The sequence below is a fragment of the Vanacampus margaritifer genome, chromosome 20 (genome assembly GCF_051991255.1).
Source record: "Vanacampus margaritifer isolate UIUO_Vmar chromosome 20, RoL_Vmar_1.0, whole genome shotgun sequence".
Taxonomy (NCBI): domain Eukaryota; kingdom Metazoa; phylum Chordata; class Actinopteri; order Syngnathiformes; family Syngnathidae; genus Vanacampus; species Vanacampus margaritifer.
The window spans coordinates 9787822-9809692 of record NC_135451.1 but is presented as its reverse complement, the minus strand read 5'-3'; the positions used below and the strand labels follow the sequence as shown (position 1 = coordinate 9809692).

The 21871-nt window shown below is 37.2% G+C and overlaps 2 protein-coding genes across 2 annotated transcripts in view; both read left to right on the top strand.

Moving 5' to 3' along the window:
- Positions 1-466: 466 nt before the first annotated feature.
- Positions 467-10880, top strand: anks6 (ankyrin repeat and sterile alpha motif domain containing 6). The gene is made up of 18 exons (XM_077555195.1): positions 467-1040; positions 1494-1712; positions 2974-3163; positions 3249-3399; positions 4673-4717; positions 4790-4994; positions 5057-5163; positions 6499-6650; positions 6731-6968; positions 7380-7429; positions 7693-7887; positions 7961-8123; positions 8390-8604; positions 9160-9352; positions 9427-9494; positions 9621-9737; positions 9876-9972; positions 10648-10880. The coding sequence occupies exons 1-18, from the start codon at positions 709-711 to the stop codon at positions 10695-10697; spliced, it is 2787 nt and encodes a 928-aa protein (XP_077411321.1). The 5' UTR covers positions 467-708; the 3' UTR covers positions 10698-10880.
- A 2986-nt stretch (positions 10881-13866) lies between these two features.
- Positions 13867-21871, top strand: part of ahrra (aryl-hydrocarbon receptor repressor a) — a 72028-nt gene continuing 64023 nt past the window's right edge. Inside the window, exons 1-3 of the mRNA XM_077555123.1 lie at positions 13867-14418; positions 14684-14776; positions 16471-16652. Of these exons, the coding sequence (XP_077411249.1) occupies positions 14715-14776; positions 16471-16652 (244 nt within the window). The 5' untranslated portion in view covers positions 13867-14418; positions 14684-14714. The remainder of the gene's footprint in view (positions 14419-14683; positions 14777-16470; positions 16653-21871) is intronic.

The following is a 21871-nucleotide window of genomic DNA, read 5'->3' as shown; positions in this document are numbered from 1 at the left end:
TAAATGTTTAAATAATATTTTAGTTCTCGGTGTTATTAATTTATTAACGTTAGTATTAGTAACACTGAATTACTAATAATTATATGTAGGACGTCAGCACTAGCTAGTAGTAAAGTGTGAAAGTATCACTACCCTGTTCAGTTATCAAAACCTTAACTGTTTGTTTTAAAACAATTGTTTTGTATATTTAGTAAAATTTTATGTTAACTACATTTGAACGGAATCACCATTAATTCAATGTAATTTGTTTCCGGTTATTAAAAAAAAAAACCTTAACGTTGTGACGTTAAGATTTTGATTTGAAAAATTATTACCGGCGTTTGACAAGCAACTATTCCGGAAAGCATATTGTGCTGTATAAATATTAATAATGTCATGGTAAAACAGCAATTAAAAGCTCAATCGATATTTTATTTTGAAAGAAAACCGGAAGCTACCTCCGAGTAAATAATGCGAGTGATGCAATTCTTGAACAAGTAACGGGCAACAGGGCAGTGTTAGCCGGTGGTAAAAGTTAAAACCCATGTAACAAGTTTTCTTACAAACGAGAGCCTGTGAGTATTCTTATGATTGAATAATACGAAGCGAAATTTTGTTTGTTGCTGTTCCGCGCATCATGACGACCAAACGCAGGTCGAGTGACAGAAGAAAAGTTCTTCTTGTCCTTAAAAGTTGAATAGGAGTGGAATAACACCAAGGAAGGCGGACATGAACTTCGGCGTCCCCGCTAACTCGCTGCTTCTCCTCCGTGCCTGCGATGAGGGGGACTACGAAACGGCTCGGGGGATTCTGGAGCCCGGAGCCTCGAAAGAGTCGGGGAGGCAGAGCAGGCTGCGCTCGGAAGCGGGCTCCGAGTGCAACACGGCGGATTTGTTGTTGTCTCTTGTACCGGTGGACTGCACAGACGAAGAAGGGAACACCGGCCTGCAGTTCGCCTCGGCCAGCGGTCATGAACATTTGGTCCGTTTTTTGCTTCGAAAGGGAGCCTCGGTGGACAGCCGCAACAATTATGGCTGGACGCCCCTCATGCAGGCTGCCAGGTGGGCTGCAACATCTCAATCAGGAATTTCAATGACTGTAAAAAGTCATCTATCATTCACATAGACAAAGTTTAGGACCACAATCGTTGTAAATTAGATCGGCGGTCCTCAAAAGTTCTACCTCAAAATACAAGCAATTGTCAAATATTAAATGAAAATGTTTGTTTTAATCACTGTAATTGATTTAATGTATGTTGTACCGCACCTGCTGCCCAAAGTCAGCTGGAATAGCTCAAATGCTATAGAAAATGGATGGATGGAAGAGGACAAGCAAACAGTAATATTAGTCATCTATAATCCTCAGTAACGCGATACAAAGTAACGTTACTAAAAAACGACTAATCTATTAAAGTAATTTGTAATCTATCTACTTAGTTACGTTTTAAAAGAAGTAATCGGTAAAGTAATTCAAAAAAGTGATTTCAACATTGATCTTCTGTCTCTCTTGTTTAGATTTGGCCACCTGACCGTCGCTCACATCCTGTTGGAGAACGGGGCAGACATCAACGGACGGAACAGGCTAGGTGCAAGTGTCCTGACTATGGCGGCGCGTGGGGGACACACGCACGTCGTGAAGCTTCTCCTGGAGAGCGACGCCTTCGTGGACGACTTTGATCATCTGGCCGCGGCTGCAGAGGCCGTCAACAATGAAAATAACAACAACAGCTGCAGGTTTGGCCACTTTGTCGTCTCTCACGGTCGAACAGATGCGCAACGAAGATTAGTGATGTTTGACTTCTGGGTGAAATTTCCAAATCAACCTGGAATTACCTTTACAGGTGAACTTAACTTGACTTTTGAATGCATATGTCCAATTGTTCATTGTTTTAGTACTTGCTGTTCTCTAAATTGGAGCTGAGCGGCAAAATTCACAACCGGTGCATGAACCATAACATTTCTTGATTCAATTAGAATTGGTATTTAAACAGCCCTCTTCATCTTTTAACTCATTCACTGCCATAAATTCCTTTGAACTATTTCTATTTTTTTTCTACTTTTGTTAACAAGAGTAAGAAAACCTATAATTTTTTTTATTGTTCTTTTAGAACAGGTATAAAATTTGTGATTAATCGTGAGTTAACTAGTGAAGTCATGTGATTAATTACAATAAAAAAAAATTATCACCTGACACCCCTAATTTTTAACAATCTTTTATTCTTTAAAAAAAAGATTAAAGAAAATAAAATGTCAAAAATTCATTTGAACTATTTCTATTAGTTTCACACTTTTTCCACTTTTGTTAATAAGAGTATGAAAACCTAAAAAAAAAAAATTGTACATTTAGAACAGATATAAAATTTGTGATTAATCGTGAGTTAATTATTGAAGTCATGTGATTAATAACAATTTAAAAAAAATTTATCGCCTGACGCAATTTAAAAAAAAAAGGAAAAGATTATTAAAAATTAGGGGCGTCAGGCGATTACAATTTTTAATTGTAATTAATCGCATGACTTCACTAGTTAACTCACAATTAATCACACATTTTATATCTGTTCTAAATGTTCAATAAAAAATCTAGGTTTTCACACTTTTGCTAACAAAAGTGGAATAAATGTTAAACTAATAGAAATAGTTAAAAATATATATATTTTTTTACGTCTATAGCCGTCAATGGCAGTGAATGAGTTAAAAATTAGGGGCGTAATTAATCGTATGACTGATCACAAATTTTAAATCTGTTTGAAATGTACAATATTTTTTCTTCTCGGTTTTCATACTCTTGTTAACAAAAGTAAAAAAAATAAACTAAACTAATAGAAATAGTTAAAATGTTTTTTTGTTTTTTTTTTACGTCTCTAGCCGTCAGTGGCATTGAATGAGTTAAGTTCATCCTGAAATTTCACACAAAAACCCAATGCCCCAGTTTTTTTCCTGTGTGTTTTGGAATGCTTGAGGTTGCTTGTGCATTTCCCCCCCGCAACGTGGTTAGTTTTGGAGCCGGTGAAGGCTGTGCAGGAGGCGGCGCCCGAGATTTCATGGACGTTACCGCTCTGATGGTGGCGTCTCAGCACGGTCACGAAGCCATCGTGCGTCTACTGTTGGAGTGGGGCTCCGACGTCAGCTTTGCGCAGAAGACCACCGGCTGGGGTCCCCTCATGGTGGCTGCACTCAGTGGGAAGGTGGGGGGGGCCTTGAGCCTACTGTTACAGTATGTGTTTGTGCATTTCGAGGAACAATGGCCACTCAAGTTGTATTCTTTGCAAGGTGGCCGTGGCCCAGCAGCTGGTGGAGCGTGGCGCCGATCCAGACCGAGTGAATGTGCTGGCCAAGACGGCGTTTGAACTCGCCATGCAACTAAAGCAGAGAGAGATCAAGGCTTACCTGGATTCTATCACGACTGTACGACCACAGACTGGTATGACTTCCAGCATGCTGTGCTGGTATACTTTAAAGTTAGCTTATAAACAGCTATATTTCTATATCATGCTGTTGGGTTGTGTTAGCCGTTATACAAAATGGCTAACTGCAGGAGCTCTGTGAAGGTTCCCTTTTATGCGCATCTACTGCAGTTAACACTAATGTGAAAGCGAAAGCAAAGGTAGGAAACGCTCCCCCGACACGTTCAACTGCTTTGATGCTTCTCTGCATCAATAGTTCAGTATTTTACCAGCAGATTGTGACCCGTTGCGGATCCACACACACAAGGTTTGTGCGAGAAATGGAAATTCTTGAAAATGCTTCTTCCGACATAGTCAGCTTTGAATGATATACTTTTAAGTGCTTAAAATGTACAAACTTTATTTATTTTCACCCTTTCGGACCCAATAACTCATTCACTGCCATTGACGGTTATAGACGTCAAAAATTTATTTGAACAATTTCTATTAGTTTAACTTTTGTTAACAAGAGTATGAAACCTAGAATTTTTTTAATTGTACATTAGAACAGATATAAAATTAGTGATTAATCGTGAGTTAACTAGTGAAGTCATGCAATTAATTACGATTGAAAAATGTAATTGCCTGACACCCCTAATTTTTAATAATCTTTTCTTTTCTTTTTTTAAATCGTGTCAGATGATTTAAATTTTTTATTATAATTGACTCCATGACTACAATAGTTAACTCACGATTAATCACAAATTTTTATATCTGTTCTAAATGTACAGTCATTTTTTTCCTAGGTTTTCATACTCTTGTTAACAAAAATGGGGAAAAAAATTAACTCATAGAAATAGTTCAAATTAATTTTTGACGTCTATAGCTGTCGATGGCAGTGAACAAGATAAAACACATAATTCGGACGATGTCAACACTTCTGGTTCATGATTGGATCCTAGCTAACCAATCACAATCGCAAATTGATTTGCATGATGTTCATGTACAGTACCTATGGGAACAGGTAGCGATCGTCACGGCACACCTGCTTCCTGGGTTTGGTCATGTGACCGTCACGAATTAGGCACTGTGATGTCATTTTCAGTCGTCAGTACGTGGCAATACAATACAAAATGGCCGCCCCCTGAGATTGATAAAAACAGGTGGATTTTTATGATTAATTCATATTCCATAAATGCAGCATTAATCAATGTTTAGACTAGTTGGGACACGTAGAACATATTGTAAAAAAAAAAACATTTTTAACTTCCTCTTAAAAAATAATAATCTTGAAATCTTGTTTCTTCCCAGATGATGAAAGACGACGACCAGACGTGTTCAGTGCCCTCAAACTGGGTACGTTGAGATTATTACCATTCCAAAAATAACAATACTGGTTGTTTAATTCCCCAATGTGTTTATGCTCAGGAAACTCCCAGCTGGTCAAAGAAATTCTGGAAGAGGATCCCATTCAGGTGAATTCCTCCAATCAGGAGGGAGCCTCGCCGCTGATGATGGCGGCAGTGAGCGGTCAATTAGAAGTTGTGCAACTGATGGTGGAGAAGAAGGCCGACATTGACAAACAAGACGGAGTCCACGGGTGGACGGCCTTGATGCAGGCCACATATCATGGGTGAGAAAAAAAAAAGTCACAATATTGTGGCATAAAGGTTCACATTCTTTTTCCTCTTTCAGAAATAAAGATGTTGTCAAATACCTTCTGAGTCAAGGGGCTGATGTCAACCTTCGAGCTAAGAATGGATACACAGCTTTTGATTTGGTCATGCTGCTGAATGATCCAGGTATTTAACATATTTGATGTTGTTTTAGCCAACAACATATTTGCGGATAATATTATTGTCTTACAATGATGGTGTAATCGTAATAGCCCTGGCAACATTAACTCATTTTCAGCCATTGATGACTATAGACGTCAAAAATTCATTTGAACTATTTCTATTAGTTAAAAAAAAAATCCACTTTTGCTAACGAGAGTATGAAAAGCTAGACTTTTTTTTAATTGTAAATTTAGAACACATAAAATTTGTGATTAATTGTTAGTTAACTAGTAAAGTCATGTGATTAATTACAATTTAAAAAATGTAATCGCCTGACGGGCCTAATTTAGAAAAATATATATTAAAAATATGGGGCATTTAATCGTAATTAATCAAATAATAATTTTATATCTGTTATTAATGTACAATAAAAAAATATAGGTTTTCTGACGGGCCTAATTAAAAAATATATATATATATTAAAAATAGGGGGCATTTAATCGTAATTAATCGGATGATAATTTTATATCTGTTATTAATTTACAATAAAAAAATATAGGTTTTCATAAAAAATTTAATTAAATGAAAAATTGTTAACTAATAGAAATAGTTCACATGAGTCTATAGTCGTCAATGGCAGTGAATGAGTTAACAATCATACTTTTAAACTTACAGGCCACTTAATAGGGATGTGCCCCCCCCCCCCCCCCAGAAAAAGATTCTCATTTAGTATGATTCTGAATTGATTTTAAATGTCCCAAAATCGATTTTAACTAAATTATTTTGTTTGTAAGTGCCTTTATTGGGAGCGCTGTACACGATTTGGCCACTTAGGGGCAGTGTGGTTCCACGCGTTCTGATACACTGTTGATTTGTAGCCACATTAGAGAGTAGAAGGAAAAAGTGACAATCAAGTTATGCCAATAAAAGTTGTTGTTTTTGCAGCATAGGAAGAGCATATGCCGGTGAGTAATGTTAACATGCTTCTCTGTTAATTTGATTTGTATGAATAGCCGTTCTTTTGAGTGATAAAAGTGCCGCGCGTAGCGCGCTAATTAGCATTAGCGAGTCAGACCGGAGTAGATCATGACAAATCGATTCTTTGCACATCCATAAATTGAAGCAGAAATCATTGTCAATCAAATCATAGATAGAATCGTGACAAAGATTCTCACCCCTACCATTTAATATGATTTTTTTTTACACTGATTTAAAAAAATATATATATAAGAATATACAATTACATTAAATAAATAAAAATGAACACAATAAAATTTCGAATTTGTTCATCATTTTTGAATTTGCGCTTGAATTACTGAGTACGGTATCGGTAATTGTTTTTTTCTTCGCTTTTGTCAGACACTGAGCTAGTGCGTCTGTTGGCGTCGGTGTGTATGCAAGTGGACAAGGAGAGGTCCAAACATCGTGGCAGGAATTCAGTGGCTCATTCCAAAGGCAGGCATGCCTTCAATAATGCCCCTGTGCCACCTGATGACAAAGGAGGCCTCAAGGTGAGTTGTTCTCATTGACCTATCGTGAAAAAAAGAAACCCCCCAAAAATGGACATGCTTGACTGTGACACCATCTCCAGTCCTGGTGGAATAGGATGTCGAATCGGTTCCGGCGGCTGAAGCTGACTCACACCCTGAGGCACGGCCTTTTGTCTAATCGGCTGGCTCCGTTCCCTGATGACGGCGAGGTGTCCCTGGATGCCACCATGAAGGCCGACGGGAAACCGGCTAGTGCCGCTAACGCTGCTCCGGCCCCCAGCGGTAGCCAGGGAGTCAGTGACAACAGCGGCGTCTGGGCAGTCAAGAGCAAAGACGCAGGTAAGACGGAGAATTGTGAGAGTGGTGAAATGTCATATATGCTTAAAGAGAAGTCAGCCTTAAAGATCTTCTTTTTGAGAATAATATGTTATATGTGTCCTCACTAGTCTAAACGTGACATTCTGATTAATATTACATTTGTGGAATATGAGTTATGCAGCAAAATCCATCTCAGGGGCGGCCATTTTGCCACTTCAACTGTGACGTCATCTTCACTCGACAGCAAGTGGCAAAATGGCCGCCTTTTGTTACTGATAAAAACTGCTGGATTTTGCTACTTAACTCATATTTCACTAAGACGATATTTACCAGAATAATGTATTTTGGCTAGTGGGGCTGCATAGGACATATTTATTTGTTGGGGGGTTGACTTAGGTTTTAAAATAAATGTGCTGTTGCTTTCCTTTCCAGGTCTTTGCAGGGCGTCGTCAGAAAAGGAGGACATGCTAATTACCACAATGGTAAGATTGAATACTTTTGCTGTAAATTTGATGCTAATAGAAATTAATTAAAGGATGTGTCAAAACTAATTTGGTTACATTAAACACATTACTAACATCATAGAAATAAATGTTTTATATAGTGCTTGACTTTTGTAATGTATTGAAAATGTTAGCAGTTCTAGGATTTTCCGCCATCTTGTGGCCTTTATAGGCAATTACAGCCCAAGAAGAAATTGTCTTACAACGGTTGCATTTCATTGATCAGATTTTCTCATTCACAGCTTCGAAGTGGCGCTCCCCTTACGCGGCTACCGAACGACAAGCTAAAGGCGGTGATCCCTCCCTTCCTGCCCCCGTCCAACTTCGAATCGTGGACCTCGGACCGCTCGCACCTCCTCAGGGAGGGAAAAAGTGAAGCTCCCTGGCTTCCGATGCCTCCACAGAGGAAGTTGAACAGCAGCGGGAACTCTGATATCGTGAGTGTTTGTCTGCGAAAAGGAATGAGTTTATATCTGCTCTTACATTTTATTTTCTTTATTTTTTATCAAGACATCTATCAGTCGAGTGGTGAGCAGGTCCATGAAGTTTCCTGGCATTCCCAAGGGGCCCTCTTCCTCATCTCCTTCCAATTCTGGCCACTACCACTCACCCCACTCCTCTGGGGGCTCCAATGGGGTGGCGGGGCTCAATCGGGACATGCACAACCGCTCAGGTTCACGTGGTCACAAAATACGCAAAGCTGTTTGAGCATCGCTCCGCATACTAGCATAACAACTAAATGTTACTAATGAAGCATTTTGGAGCAGAAGGCAACTAGTGCATGACCCATGCCTACTTATGTAATTGAGGCTTCTAGTGTCAACACAGTGGATTATTGGAAAGGGTCAATAGCATAGTAGAAGGCCAAATTTGGCACTAGTCGTCAATCTGATCATGTTTTGTATCTTTCCCAATGGAGTGTTGACATCTTTCCACTAGGGGGCAGTGCAGACGGCGTTCTCGCCCAGATAGCGGCTCAACGGAAGAAGGCAGCAGGCCTGATTGATGTGAAGACTCAACCTCCTGACAAACAGCACAGTCAAACTTTAAGTCCACCTTCCGCTGCCACCGCCAGCATGCCGACACCAGATATTAGCCTCCCTGACACCCACTCCCACCCTAACCTGGTCACCTCTGACGTCCCCTCAAGAAGGGTTAGCATCCGTATTGTGTAAAAAGAAAAAAATAAGTTTGTAATTTGTAAAAAAAAAATATATATATATATATGTATATATATATATATATATATATATATATATATATATATATATTAAAGTTTGTAATTTGCAAAAAAAAGGGGGGGAAAATAAATTGGGTTTGTAATTTGTAAAAAATAAAAATAAATAAAAATGTTTATTATTTGAAAAAAAGTTCATAATTTGTAAGAAAAAGTTTGTAATTTGTAAAAATAAATAAATAAACAAATAAAAATTTAAAGCTTTATAATTTGTAAAATAATAATAATAAAAGTTTTTAATTTGTAAAATAATAATAATAAAAGTTTTTAATTTGTTAAAAAAAAAACTAATAAAATAAACATTTGTTAATATAAAAAAAAATAAAAAATAAAAAAATCTGATAGATTTGTGAATAAATATGAAGTTGACCAAATATGGACATATGAGGTTTTGGTCCAACGCTAGCAATTTTGCTTCCCTTCCCACTATGGGCAAATTATGACTGACAAAAACATTCTTCATCCCTTTTAGAAGATGGATTTGAAGCGGAGACCTCAGTCTGGGAATTCGTCCACCTCTAAGAGCACATCGCCCACCCTGACCCCGTCTCCCTCCCCGACCCCGAAGCCTCCCGGTGGGCCAGGAGACTCCTTGTCCTCGGCGTCTTCCCATCCTCGTTCCAAGAGCAGTGGCGGCTCCAGTAGCGGGACCATAACAGATGAAGGTAATGAAACACTGGCGAAATGATGGGAAAGCAGCAAATCAACTTGAGTTGATTTTTAATTTTTAATTTTTCAGATGAGTTGTCAAGTATTTTAAAGAAACTATCCTTGGAGAAATATCAGCCCATATTTGAGGAACAGGAGGTATTTATTATTTCATATGTAAGGGTTAAGTTGCAATGACAAAAAAATGTGCTTGGCAACGTTAAACTGCTGTGCGTAAAAAAGCCCAGCTGCGAATAACGATGTGTTTTCCTTGTCATTTATTAGGTGGATATGGAAGCTTTTTTGACTCTAACAGATGGAGACCTGAGAGAACTTGGAATTAAAACAGATGGACCGAGACAACAGATCTTGGCAGCCATATCAGAACTTAACGCTGGGAAGGTACGAGTATGAGCTCAATGAAAATTTGCATGCCATTAAAGTCAAATTACATAAGTTAAGGATCATTTCAGTTTGACAAAAGATACGGAATCATCCTTTTGTGAGTTTGTGAACTGAAAAATGGTGTGCTTTGTTCAGGGCCGAGAAAGGCAGATCCTTCAAGAAACCATACACAACTTCCAGTCATCCTTTGGCAGCAGTGCCAGTAACCCGAGGCCACCCGGGGAGCCTCGCTGTGAGTGTTTCATTCTTGAAAGATTTGCTCATTTTAGGGAATATTCCACTTTTTTTCTCTTGCTCAAAAGTGAGTATTGTTTAAAGTGGAAGTTATTATTATAATTATTATGTTCTATGCAGGTCCAATAGTCTAAAGGCAGTATTCTGGTTATATTGCGTTAGTGAAATCTGAGTTAAGCAGCAAAATCCAGCAGTTTTTATCAGCATCAAAAGGCGGCCATTTTGCCACTTGCTGTCGAGTGAAGATGACATCACAGTTGATCAGGTCTCAGGTAGCGACCAATCACAGCTCATCTTTAGAAAACAGGTGAGCTGTGATTGGTCGTTGCCTGAGCCCTGAATAACTGTGATGTCATCTTCAGTCGACAGCAAGTGGCAAAATGGCCGCCCCCTGAGATGGATAAAAATGGCTGGATTTTGCTGCCTAACTCATATTCCACAAATGGAATATTAATCAGAATGTCATGTTTAGACTAGAGAAGTCAAATATAACATATTATTATTATGAAAAAATATTTAAGGTCGACGTCCCTTTTAACAAAACATTTCTTGATAGTCCCTGAAAATGCTGATGTTCTGCCAGTAAATTTACATAATGCAGTAGTAGGAAAAAGGGAATGAATAGGCTTTGACCTGGTAATCACAATTTTTTTACACCCTTTTCCCACTTCAGCTCCAACTAACTGGATGAGACACCAGGTTCGTTCCTCCAGTAAGAGGTAACTCTGAAGGTTTCAAGTTGTAAAAGAAAGTTTTTCGATTGCAAGACTGTGACGAAAACATGAATTCATGACCAAAACAAAGGGAGTATGAGAATGAGATATACAGTATTGGGATGTTTGACTATTTTCTTCTTTGGTATCAGATGGTTCAATTGTGAAAAAAATAAACGTTAAGATGCTTTAATGTTGATAGTTTTTTTGTTGTTGTGTTTTATTAATGACCTACAATTCCCAGTGGGCCTCTTATTCAAAATGTACTTGAAAGCTATAAATAGAATTTATTGAAAGTCATTTTGCCATTTGCCCCTGGCTGTGCATCACTGGCAAAATTGTTTGGGTCACATGTGAGTGTGACCTTGGACAACATTGTGTGTGTGTGTGTATGTGCATGTGTGCGACTATCCCAGATGACTTGTGACTGTTTTCCCGCCCTGCTGTCAACACTTGTGCACATCCTTGAAAGTTGGTTATTAGCAGCTGCGTCCAACACCCAGCGAGCACATCTCAATCAGGCTAGCATATTGTTAGCATAAACAGTTGTTGGCTCGTTTCACATCACCATTCCAAATGTCAACATCGCAACAGAGAGTCTCCCTCATATTGAAACTTTGAAGCACCTGTACAAAAGAATTACATTTTGACAGATTTTTATCATCAAATTTCAGAGGGGGTGGGGGGGGGGGGGTACATTTAGTCAGAGATGGCAAATCCAGGTCCAGAAAGTAAAAATCCTGCCACAGTTTGGCTTTATCCCCTCGGGCTAGCTAGTTAGCGCCCTAGCAGGTAAACAAGCACCCGGGGAGCTTAGCTAGCTAGGGAGCTAGCCAGTTAGCAGGTAAACAAGCACCCGGGGAGCTTAGCTAGCTAGGGAGCTAGTTAGTTAGCAGGTAAACAAGCAGCTAGCTAGCTAGCACCTGGGGCTAAAGCCAAACAGTGGCAGTGTTTTTACTTCCTGGACCTGGATTTGCCACCTCTGTATTTAGTGTCGTATTTTTTTTTTTTTACTGCTGTCAAATTTGACCCGAGCAGTATATAAAATTTATTTGCCTTGAGCAATCATTAAAGTCACAAACGGCCTTGCCCTAAATAATTGTGACAGAAATGAAATGAGTGGATGTTAGGCGTCATCCGAGAGCGACCGTTTCCCATCAATGATTCATGTCCATTAGAATCAGACATGTCATGTCACCTCTCCACGCTTCCCCCCCAAAGTCCCGCGGAGACGTCGTGATCAATGAAAGCCACACTATTGCAACTGGCATGTGGCTTTCAGTGGCTCCATTGTCACCCGCACGCTCACACGCAGTTGCGTGCGAAGGTGGATGCGAGTGGCTTTGGAAGGGCTTAATCGAGATGGCGATGCCAAAGGAGTTATTGATACTACCTGTAGTTTTAATGAAAGATATTTTCTGATAAGGGCCTGTTATTCACGTACACTTTCCACAGTGTGCTCACATTGCCAGACAATCTTCTCTTTCTAGTTCTCCGATGTACTTAAGGGCTTGTTCACTGACATATTTTCAGGAATAAGCAGATGATATATTTACTTGGTAGTTAAGTTTCACACTTGAGGGTGGGCAGGCACTCCAGAGACTGAATTTACACATTATGTGTCCTACTGTATATGTACTGTATAGTATACGTACAATATAGATTTGGACAGCAGGGGGCAGGGCAGCACACTGTCAGCATATTTTTTTCCCTCTTGAATTTGGATGGATTTTGGTGGCATGCTTTATTTACGTTGGAATACAAACATAACAAAAAATAACTGTGCTAATAAATGTAATGAAACTTTCCAAGTATGGATTTTGGTCTGATTTAGTCATTTTCAACTCCAGCTTCTGAAATATATCAACAATAATGTTCATGTCAAATACCATTTTCTCTATCATGACCACTTTGGGCCAATTGAAATTTGAAACTATTATTTAAAAAATAGTTATTTTTTTTAATGTACTAACTAGATTGAATCATTGTATTCTAGTAAAACTAGTTTCATTCTATATTCAGCACTTGAATTTTGTTAAATGGTCTACATTTCCAGATTATTAATATAATTAATAATTTTCGGGCAAGGGGGCAATTTCATGGAATAAAGATGCGTTTAATTGCTTACCATGCTCCAATGGCAAATATGAATGACGAAACTTTGATTTTTAGGAAGTGGAAATACCCTCTATTGACCATGGAGAAGAATTACATTTTAATTGAAGTAGATGCTTCCTCTGTTGACTTTTAAGACTATTTTCAGTGTTTTAAAAATAGGTGTGCGAATAATTTAATAAATAATTTTTCAAGTTGTTGCAAACAAAACTGGAAAAATCTTTTACATTTTTCATGAGCAGCATTTTTAGTATCTCAGACATTTTTTTTTATTTGTGGTCAATAATCATATAAGATAAGCGAACACATACTTTATTTCCGGTAAATTTTACACACTAAATTAATCAGTATAACATTATGTGCAACCAATAGGAAATTCTGTATGTTGTACTCGTAACAAAAAAATATTATTATTTTTTTAAATGGCGAACCTGCAGCTCTTCAAGCAAAAGAATTTACAGTATTTTATTTTCTCCAAATATGTCTTGTTTTGAAGGCTAACACCCAATTTCCGTCCCGAGCCTCCCTTCTTCAATGAAAATGACTAATTTACTAAAACTCGTCCCAGAGCGCCGCCAGTCGACGTTTAAAACCCCCATCCATCAAATTAATTCGATAATGTAAGTCCAGTTGGGCGAAGTATCGCACTCGAGCATACTGAATTTCCTTGTAAAACCAGTTTCGCAGCGGGAGGGAAATCTTCCGGCTCGTAACTAGCGTCGCCGACCGCAGACGGTGCATGTATGAATGTGCATATTAGCGGCTGGGCTGCCCTTAGCGTGTGACCCCTCCCCTAACTCTGCTCGCTGAATGCGTGTGCGCGTGCGCGCTCCGCCGGGGTCGGTTTGGGCTGATGCCGGCTTCGCGTGAATCCCGTTAATACCTAACTTACTTTAGATTGAAAGGATTTAAAGGGGGAAAAAAGCGTAATTTGTGATCACGCTTGTACAATAGAGATATACAGAAAATTATATCGTTTTAAGGTTGTTGTTGTTGTTTTTGTTTTTTCCCCCGCGTTTACAACCTTCGTGAAGCTAAATGTAGAAGCGGGGATAAATGTTGACTTGTTGTGTTAGGTTTCCCCACTGTCTTTAAAGTAGTTTTAAACATAAAGGCAACCATCTCCATGTAAAATTGTACATATTGAAGTTACTGTATGACGCAAATTTGAAACAAAACCAACCAGCTTTGATATTTCCATCATGCGGACAACACCTGAACGCACCACAAACCTCGTGGAGCTTGTATGCTCATGAGCGTCTGTGCGTGTGTTTGTATGTGCGCGTGTGTGTCTCTCTGGGTGTGTGCGCGCTCTGTTTGCGAGGCGGAGTTGCGTGCGAAGAGCTCGGCATGTCATTCAGAGGAATCCGCCACCTGAAAGGCGAGGAAGTGAAGGCGACTCAATTGGGGTATAAAGCATCAGGCAACATCTGTCGCGAGCACTACAAAAGCTGATGAAAACATCAGCTCGGAGCTCTTCGATTGAGTTGATTTGTTTTCCCGTGGATTTATCACTTGCCACTTGGCACGCATCTCTCAGTTTTTTTTTTTTCGTGCTAAATGTGACTCCACTGCAACACTATACTGGACTTAACTAACAACCACCGCGTGTCTAGGTGAGTATGTTTTTGCACTTATTTCTAGCTTTTATGTTATTAATATGCTGTTTTTGACTTGCCACGCCAAGACTTTCTATTTTGCACCAATGAGCTCTTTCTCCTGTAAACAACTGCAGTTACTTTAAAAGTAGTTTGAGCTCAACTTTTCTCCCATGCTGTGAGCCTCAAAACACACACAGCCAGATACATGTAAAGTTGTAAAGTCCCCCCCGTGTGTGTGTGTGTGTTTGTGTGTGTTATTTGTTTGTGTCTCCTTCCACAGCGCACCTGTTACCTCCACGGAGTGCAAGATCATGATCCCTCCTGGAGACTGCATGTACGCGGGCAGGAAGCGGAGGAAGCCCGTCCAAAAGCAGTTAAGACTCATATTCTATATTTTTGTAAACAAACAGGTTGTTGCATGTTGACATTTTGAGATTATATATGCAGCATTATGTCTTCCACTTACAGATCACATCACTTTGCCGCCTGTATGTAATTTGTATTTTCTTGACTTTGAATGTACTTGTTTTGTGGCTGCAGGCTCCGTGTTGACAGTTTATAATATATACAGCTATATGACTCCACGCCCACCACCCAAATATTGCCTGCTCGCTTCATTATTAAACATGCAATTTTCAGAAGTTGTCATCAAACATGACACACTCAAAAAAAAAAAAATACACATTTTACAGCGTTTAAATAATTAAGCAAAACCCTGCAGCGGAGTGTATTTCCATCAATTTAATTCCGTTAATTTTCAAAGTGAAGACAGTAAAATGTCATTTATCAAAAGCATATATCAACTCTGAGAGGATGACATAAATGAAATGTTAGCTAGTAAAGTCATTTACAATGCGCCAAATTACTGTGTCGTGTCAAGGGTTGTTGAGTTGAAAAAGAAACTCAAAAAGTCCCAGTGAATACATATCTATAATTCATACCATTCAGGGACAGCTATATTGTCGCGTTTAAATCATTTTTTTTTTTCTGTAAAGACATTTGCTGTCATTGGAGGAAGAACAAAACAGTTTTGTGTGGTGCACCGAAGAAGGCTGCAGGAAAAGTTCTGAGGCAGGGACATTTTGCAGGGATGATCATGTGTCTCTGCCTAAAACAGCAACAACGCAAATACATTAAAAACATTTTTTTAAAGTTCCAGTGTAAGCTTTATAAATTAACCCTCCTTTATGTTGTGGGTCAAACTGACCCATTTGAAAGTAAATGTTCAAAGTAGTTTTTTGATAAAGACTTCTGCTTGGCTAATGATGTATAATCAACATATTCACAAAAAAAATGTACACATTTTTGTTAAAGCGTTTTTCCAAAATTTCTGTAGCGTGATATGTGAGAAGAAATATTGATTGAAATTGTTCGTGATTGAAACAGAGACATTTAGAAAAATCTTATTTTTTTTAAACTTTTTTAAAAATGTTTTTTTTTTTTTTTTAGTAAAACCCGGGTCCAAACGACCCAGAATTATTATTGCTGTAACTGTAAAAAAAAACAAAAACAAAAAAAAACAATCACAAAAGGGCAAATTAAGTATTGGCTTTGATCGTTAAGCAGGATTGCACGTAAAAAAAAAAATAAAAAATCCCATACTTTTGAATAATTACACATGACCCTGGGTCAAATTGACCCAGGGTGCTATTATTACTCCAGAGAAACAAACAACGCACAGGTTGAAAGATTATGTCATGTCTTTGTTATTAATAAGTGTGTGTCCACAGACTCTACACACACACAAAAAAGTTTGACACTTTTGAATAATTAAATACACCTCTGGGTCATTTTGACCCAGAAACATTATTGCTGTTCCTGAGAAATAGACATAACACACCGGTTAAAAGAAAGTACTGGATTTGAATTATACACATTTCTGACACGTTTGGATGACTAAACAGGTCTCGGGTCAAATTGACCCAAGGGACCTTATTGTTGTTCCTCTCAAACAACAGGAGGGTACTAAAAAAAAAAAAAGTCATGTTGTGATCATCAGATTTGAAACTAACATTTGTGACAAGTTGGAATGGTGAAGTACTAAATACTCTGGGATCATCTCACCAGGAAGCCGTCCACGGCTAATGAGAAAACGAACCCGTCCAAGCGGCACCGGGACAGGCTGAACGCCGAGCTGGACCGGCTGGCCAGCCTGCTGCCGTTCCCGCCGGACGTCATCTCCAAACTGGACAAACTGTCTGTGCTGCGCCTGGCAGTTTCCTACCTCCGTGTCAAGAGTTTCTTCCAAGGTAAAGGAGATGACATTTGCAAGGACGCCTGTTGTGTGTGTGTGTGTGTGTGTGTGTGTGTGTGGATGGCTAAAATAGGACTACTGATTTTTTTTTTTTGTTACGAGTAGCCAAAATATTTTTTTATTTTTTTATAGTGGTTGTTAAAGATTTCGAGCTTCATTTTGTTTCTTCGCTATCTCTACAACAAAATTATGATGATGTTAAGAACAGCAGGGGTATCAAAAATAATCAATTATCCAAAATTATTCGGTTATCAAATTAATCGATAACTATTTTAATAATCAAGTAATCATTAATGAGAGCCATTGTTTAGCTTAAAATTGTCCAAATCCTCTCATTATTTTTTGATTTCTGTACTCATTTATATAGCAGGTTAACTATTATCTTTTATGTTTGAATCAAAATAACACATTAGCAAACACTGCTTTTACTTTGAAAAACAACAACTGCATCAATAATTGAATCTGTTTAAAAAAAAGTTGGTGAGTAGAACATGAATCACTCTCATGTGATATTGCTTAATTGATTTAAAAAAATACAATCTGAAAAATCCATAAATAAATAACAATTAAAATACTACTAATAATAAGATCAATTGTTTAAAAAGAATCCTATCTAAAAATCCATAAATAATAATAATTCAAATAATAATAATAATAATGAGATCAATTGTTTAAAAAAATTCCAATCTGAAAAATCCATAAATAAATAACAATTAAAATACTACTAATAATAAGATCAATTGTTTAAAAAATCCAATCTAAAAATCCATAAACAAATAATAATTAAAATAATAATAACAATAATAAGATCAATTGTTTAAAAAAAAAATCCAATCTAAAAATCCATACATAAATAAAATAAAACAAAAATAATAAGATAAATCGTTTAAAAAAATCCAATCTAAAAATCCATAAATAAATAACAATAAAAATAATAAAAATAAAAAAGATCAATTGTTTGAAAAAAATCAAATTTAAAAATCCATGAATAAATAATAATAAAAAAATACAACAAAAATAATAAGATTAATTCTAAAAATATTTGATAGGAGAGTAGAATAGAAGCAATATTGCCTGGTTTGTTTAATACTACTAATATCAATTTCCTGTGTGGCCTCCTGTGTTGCCATTTCATTCGGTATTTACTCATGACAGGAGATCAGACAAGCGAGCATAATTTCTATACCAAGTATCGGACTGACACTAACATGATGAGACATTATGTCTCCCTTTTGTGTTTTGTAGCCCGGTGCAATTAAATGTTATTTTCAGGCCCCGCACTTGTTTTCCCACGCTTATTGCTGTCAAATCCACTTTTAAAAAGTTTTGAGTTTCGCATTTATCTATCATCCACTTGGGCAGGAGTCGTCCGGTTTTCACACAAACACGCAAAGTTGCAGTCCAGGTGCTAATCGGACTTATTAAATGTGCCTAAGAGCTCACGCGGAGGTAAAGATGACGAGCGCCGCCGCCGCCTCCGGGGGAGAGCCCGGATCCGAGGCGTTGACAGTTGGGAAAGCGAAGGCTCGGAAAATGACGGTTCAGTCGAGTGTGTGAAAGTGCGGAGAGGTGTGGCGAGGCTGTCGAAGAGTGACGGCAGGAACAGTTTTGCTACATTTTAGGAGCTTGACTTTGAACACTCATCAAGGTTTTTTTTTTTTTTTCTATCGGGTTGCTCCACTTCTGTCAGAAATCTTATCAGCCGCCGCAGTTGACCGGCTCACTTGTCGTTTGATGCTCCACTAATGAAAATAATTAGAGTGGAAATGAGGCCTTTGGTTTTGGTATCAATCTGCAAAGTGTGCTCGCCTTTTTTCCTTGTTGTTTCCGCAATGACCTTAAGATGTACTCAAAAGGGATGACATATTTAGCAACAATCACATTATACCAAATATTCCTTATTATTTTCCCATACATGTGTAAAAGAAATCTAATTGATTTCACTGATGTTCATGTACTTCTGTTTATGTCCACTGGGGGGACTTGAGCGACTTTGGACTGAGGATGTGATGCAAGAAGTGCTTTTGAAAACTTTTCCTATAAATTGTGTTGTCATTTTTATTTGTGTATTTAGTAGGACTGGCAAGGCAACAGTGACGGGGGGTTTTGATGATTGCGTTTTAGGCCCCGGCCTTCGCTGTGATTGTTGAGCTCGTTAAATATTAACTCTGGGGATTAACTATCCGTCTTCGTTGTCTTTCTGCCCCAATTGTCTTCATTTCCCCACTTGTATGTAGTTTTTGGAAGCCGGTTTGTTTCACTATTTCTCACTGCATTTCATTTTTATATTAAAACTGAAACCTACATTTGTTTTGATTTTTTTTTTTGGTGCCTCTAATGTGAATTCAATCTTGTTCTGATGTGACTGCACTGCTGCAGGCCTTGTGATGAGGATCTTATATTTTTAGATTCTAATCAAACATTCCCCAGGCATGAAATGTTGTGGAATTCCACAAAAGTTCTTAATTGCGTGTCTGTAGTGGCATGAATCATACAATGGGAGATCTATGGCAAGTACATTTCAATGCATTGTTTGTTTATATAAGGAAACAATGCATTTATGCATTTGCACCTTGTATAAATTTCACTTGTCTTAACTTTTTTTTTTTAACGTTTTTTTTTGTTTTGTTTTCCAAAATAATCACAATTAATATTTTTTTTCATAATCGAGCAGCCCTAGCTGTAAGGCCCACTTTTATTTATTTATTTATTTATTTTACTTCTAATTTATTTATTCAAAAAAATTTTTTTTTAATTAGATTTATTTTTGTATTTCTTTATAATTTATTTTTTAATTAAATTTTAATCATACGAAATAAGTCAATCAATAATTGCATCTTGTTTAGGTTTATATATTAGTGTTTTTGAAAAAGTGTGAATAATCACAATTTCAATTACTACCAAAAATAATCATGATTCGTATATTTTTTTTCTCCATAATCAAGCAACCCTAGATCTAAGGGTCACTTTTATTTATTTATTATTTTTTACTTCTAATTTATTTATTCAAATTTATTTGGATGTTTTTATTGTATTTATTTTTGTATTTCTTTATAATTTATTCATTTGTATAAATTACATTTTAAGCATACCAAATAAGTCAATCAATAAATATTACATATTGTTTATGTTTATATATTAGTGTTTTTGAAAAAGTTTGAATAATCGTGATTTCAATTACTGGTATTACCAAAATAATCATGATTATATATATAAATATATATATATATAAATATATATATATATATATATATATATATATATATATATATATATATATATATATATATATATATATATATAAATATATATATATATATATATATATATATATATATATATATATATATAAATCATAATTGAGCAGCCATCTACCATTTCAACCAATGTGGCCTAAACTGGTGTTACAGTACTGGGAAAGTCTAACACATAAATCCGAAAATAAAATGTCAAATGAAATTATACCAACTTGACGGTTGAAAAATAATGTGCTGTCTTATGCCTGTAGCTCCAAAACTTTTTTTTTTATACCCGTCATCACTTAGCAGATAAGTGTAGTTAAAAACGATTTTGACGATATCACATAACCGATCATAAACATGGCTTGTATTTGCTCCTGATCGAAACACTTTCCTATGAATTATCCGTGCATCTGTCAACACTAACTGACGATGCCACTCAAATAAATACCTGAAGGTGTAAATATATCCCCGCCGCGGTGAGGTGTGTAAATATAAATGCGTGCGTCTGCAAGCCTCTCGGTTAAAGACCCAACTGTCGATCATAGCTGTCATACCAGTTGAAACGATGATACACAGACACGATTCAGATGCGCAAATACATTTGCAAATGCGTGCGAGTCGTATACGTGATTGAGGTGCACGGAAAGAGGAAGAGGAAGGCCGCAGACGGAGACCGCGGCCTCACGCCAGGCGCACGCTAGCGATGACGTCATTCGACAGACAGCAGACAGTTTTGAGGAAATAGATCAAAACATTGAAAACTATCTCGCGCTCTTCTCGTACATCCGGAGTTGAAATGAATGGATGTGAAACGATTTCGCCCAAATATTCGGGGTAATCTGAACATAGCGAATATTTTCTGTAAAATTGAATGTTAAGCTAAAAAAAAAAAAAAGAGAGAGGGAAATGCTTCAAAGGAGTTTTTGCTTACGTGTGGAAAAGTGAAATCCGGTCACGTTATTGATGGACTTTGTTTGTACTAAACTCTCAGTGACCCTCAACAGTGTTACATTGTCAAGTTGAAGTGGAACAGCACTAACAATTTAGTTTAAAAAAACCTTACATACAGTTTGGGTCAAATTTGACTCATTTTGGCATTTAACAACAATCAAAATACTCTAAATGTCTTTCCTACAACTTGAAATGTATATTTTGTTTCCTAAAATGACCCAAAATAGAGAATTCCAAGGTATTCTGATTAATATCGTGTTTGTGAAATATCACTTAGGCAGCAAAATTTACTCGTTTTTATCCATCTCAGGGGGCGGCCATTTTGTCACTGGCTGTCGACATCAAAATGACATCACTGTCGCTCAGGGCTCAGGTAACGACCAATCACGGCTCAGCGTGTGTGTGTGAGCAACCTCAGAAAACAGCTGAGCCGTGATTGGTCGCTGCCTGAGCGCTGAGCAACTGTGATGTCATCTTGAGTTGACGGCAAATAACAAAATGGCCGCCCCTGAAATGGATAAAAACAGGTGGATTTTGCCGCTTAACTCATTCACTGCCATGAATTCATTTGAACTATTTCTATTAGTTTAATGTTTTTTTTTCTACTTTTGTTAACAAGAGTAAGACAACCTAGAATTTTTTTATTGTACATTTAGAACACATATAAAATTTGTGATTAATCGTGAGTTAATTAGTGAAGTCATGTGATCAATTACAAAAAAAAATAAAAATTGTCACCTGATGCCCCTAATTTTTAATAATCTTTTATTATTTAAAAAAAGAAAAGATTAAAAATTAGGGGCGTCAGGCAATTAATATTAGTAATTGTAATTAATTGCATGAGTGGGAAAAAATGTTAAACTAATAGAAATAGTTCAAATGAATTTATGGCAGTGAATGAGTTAACATGAAAAGAAAAAAAGTACCTTTTCTGTCACCAATATCCAACATGAAACACTAATGCCACCTAGTGGCATAAAAATCTACTGTAGTCTCGTTTTATACTCCTTTTAATTATCTT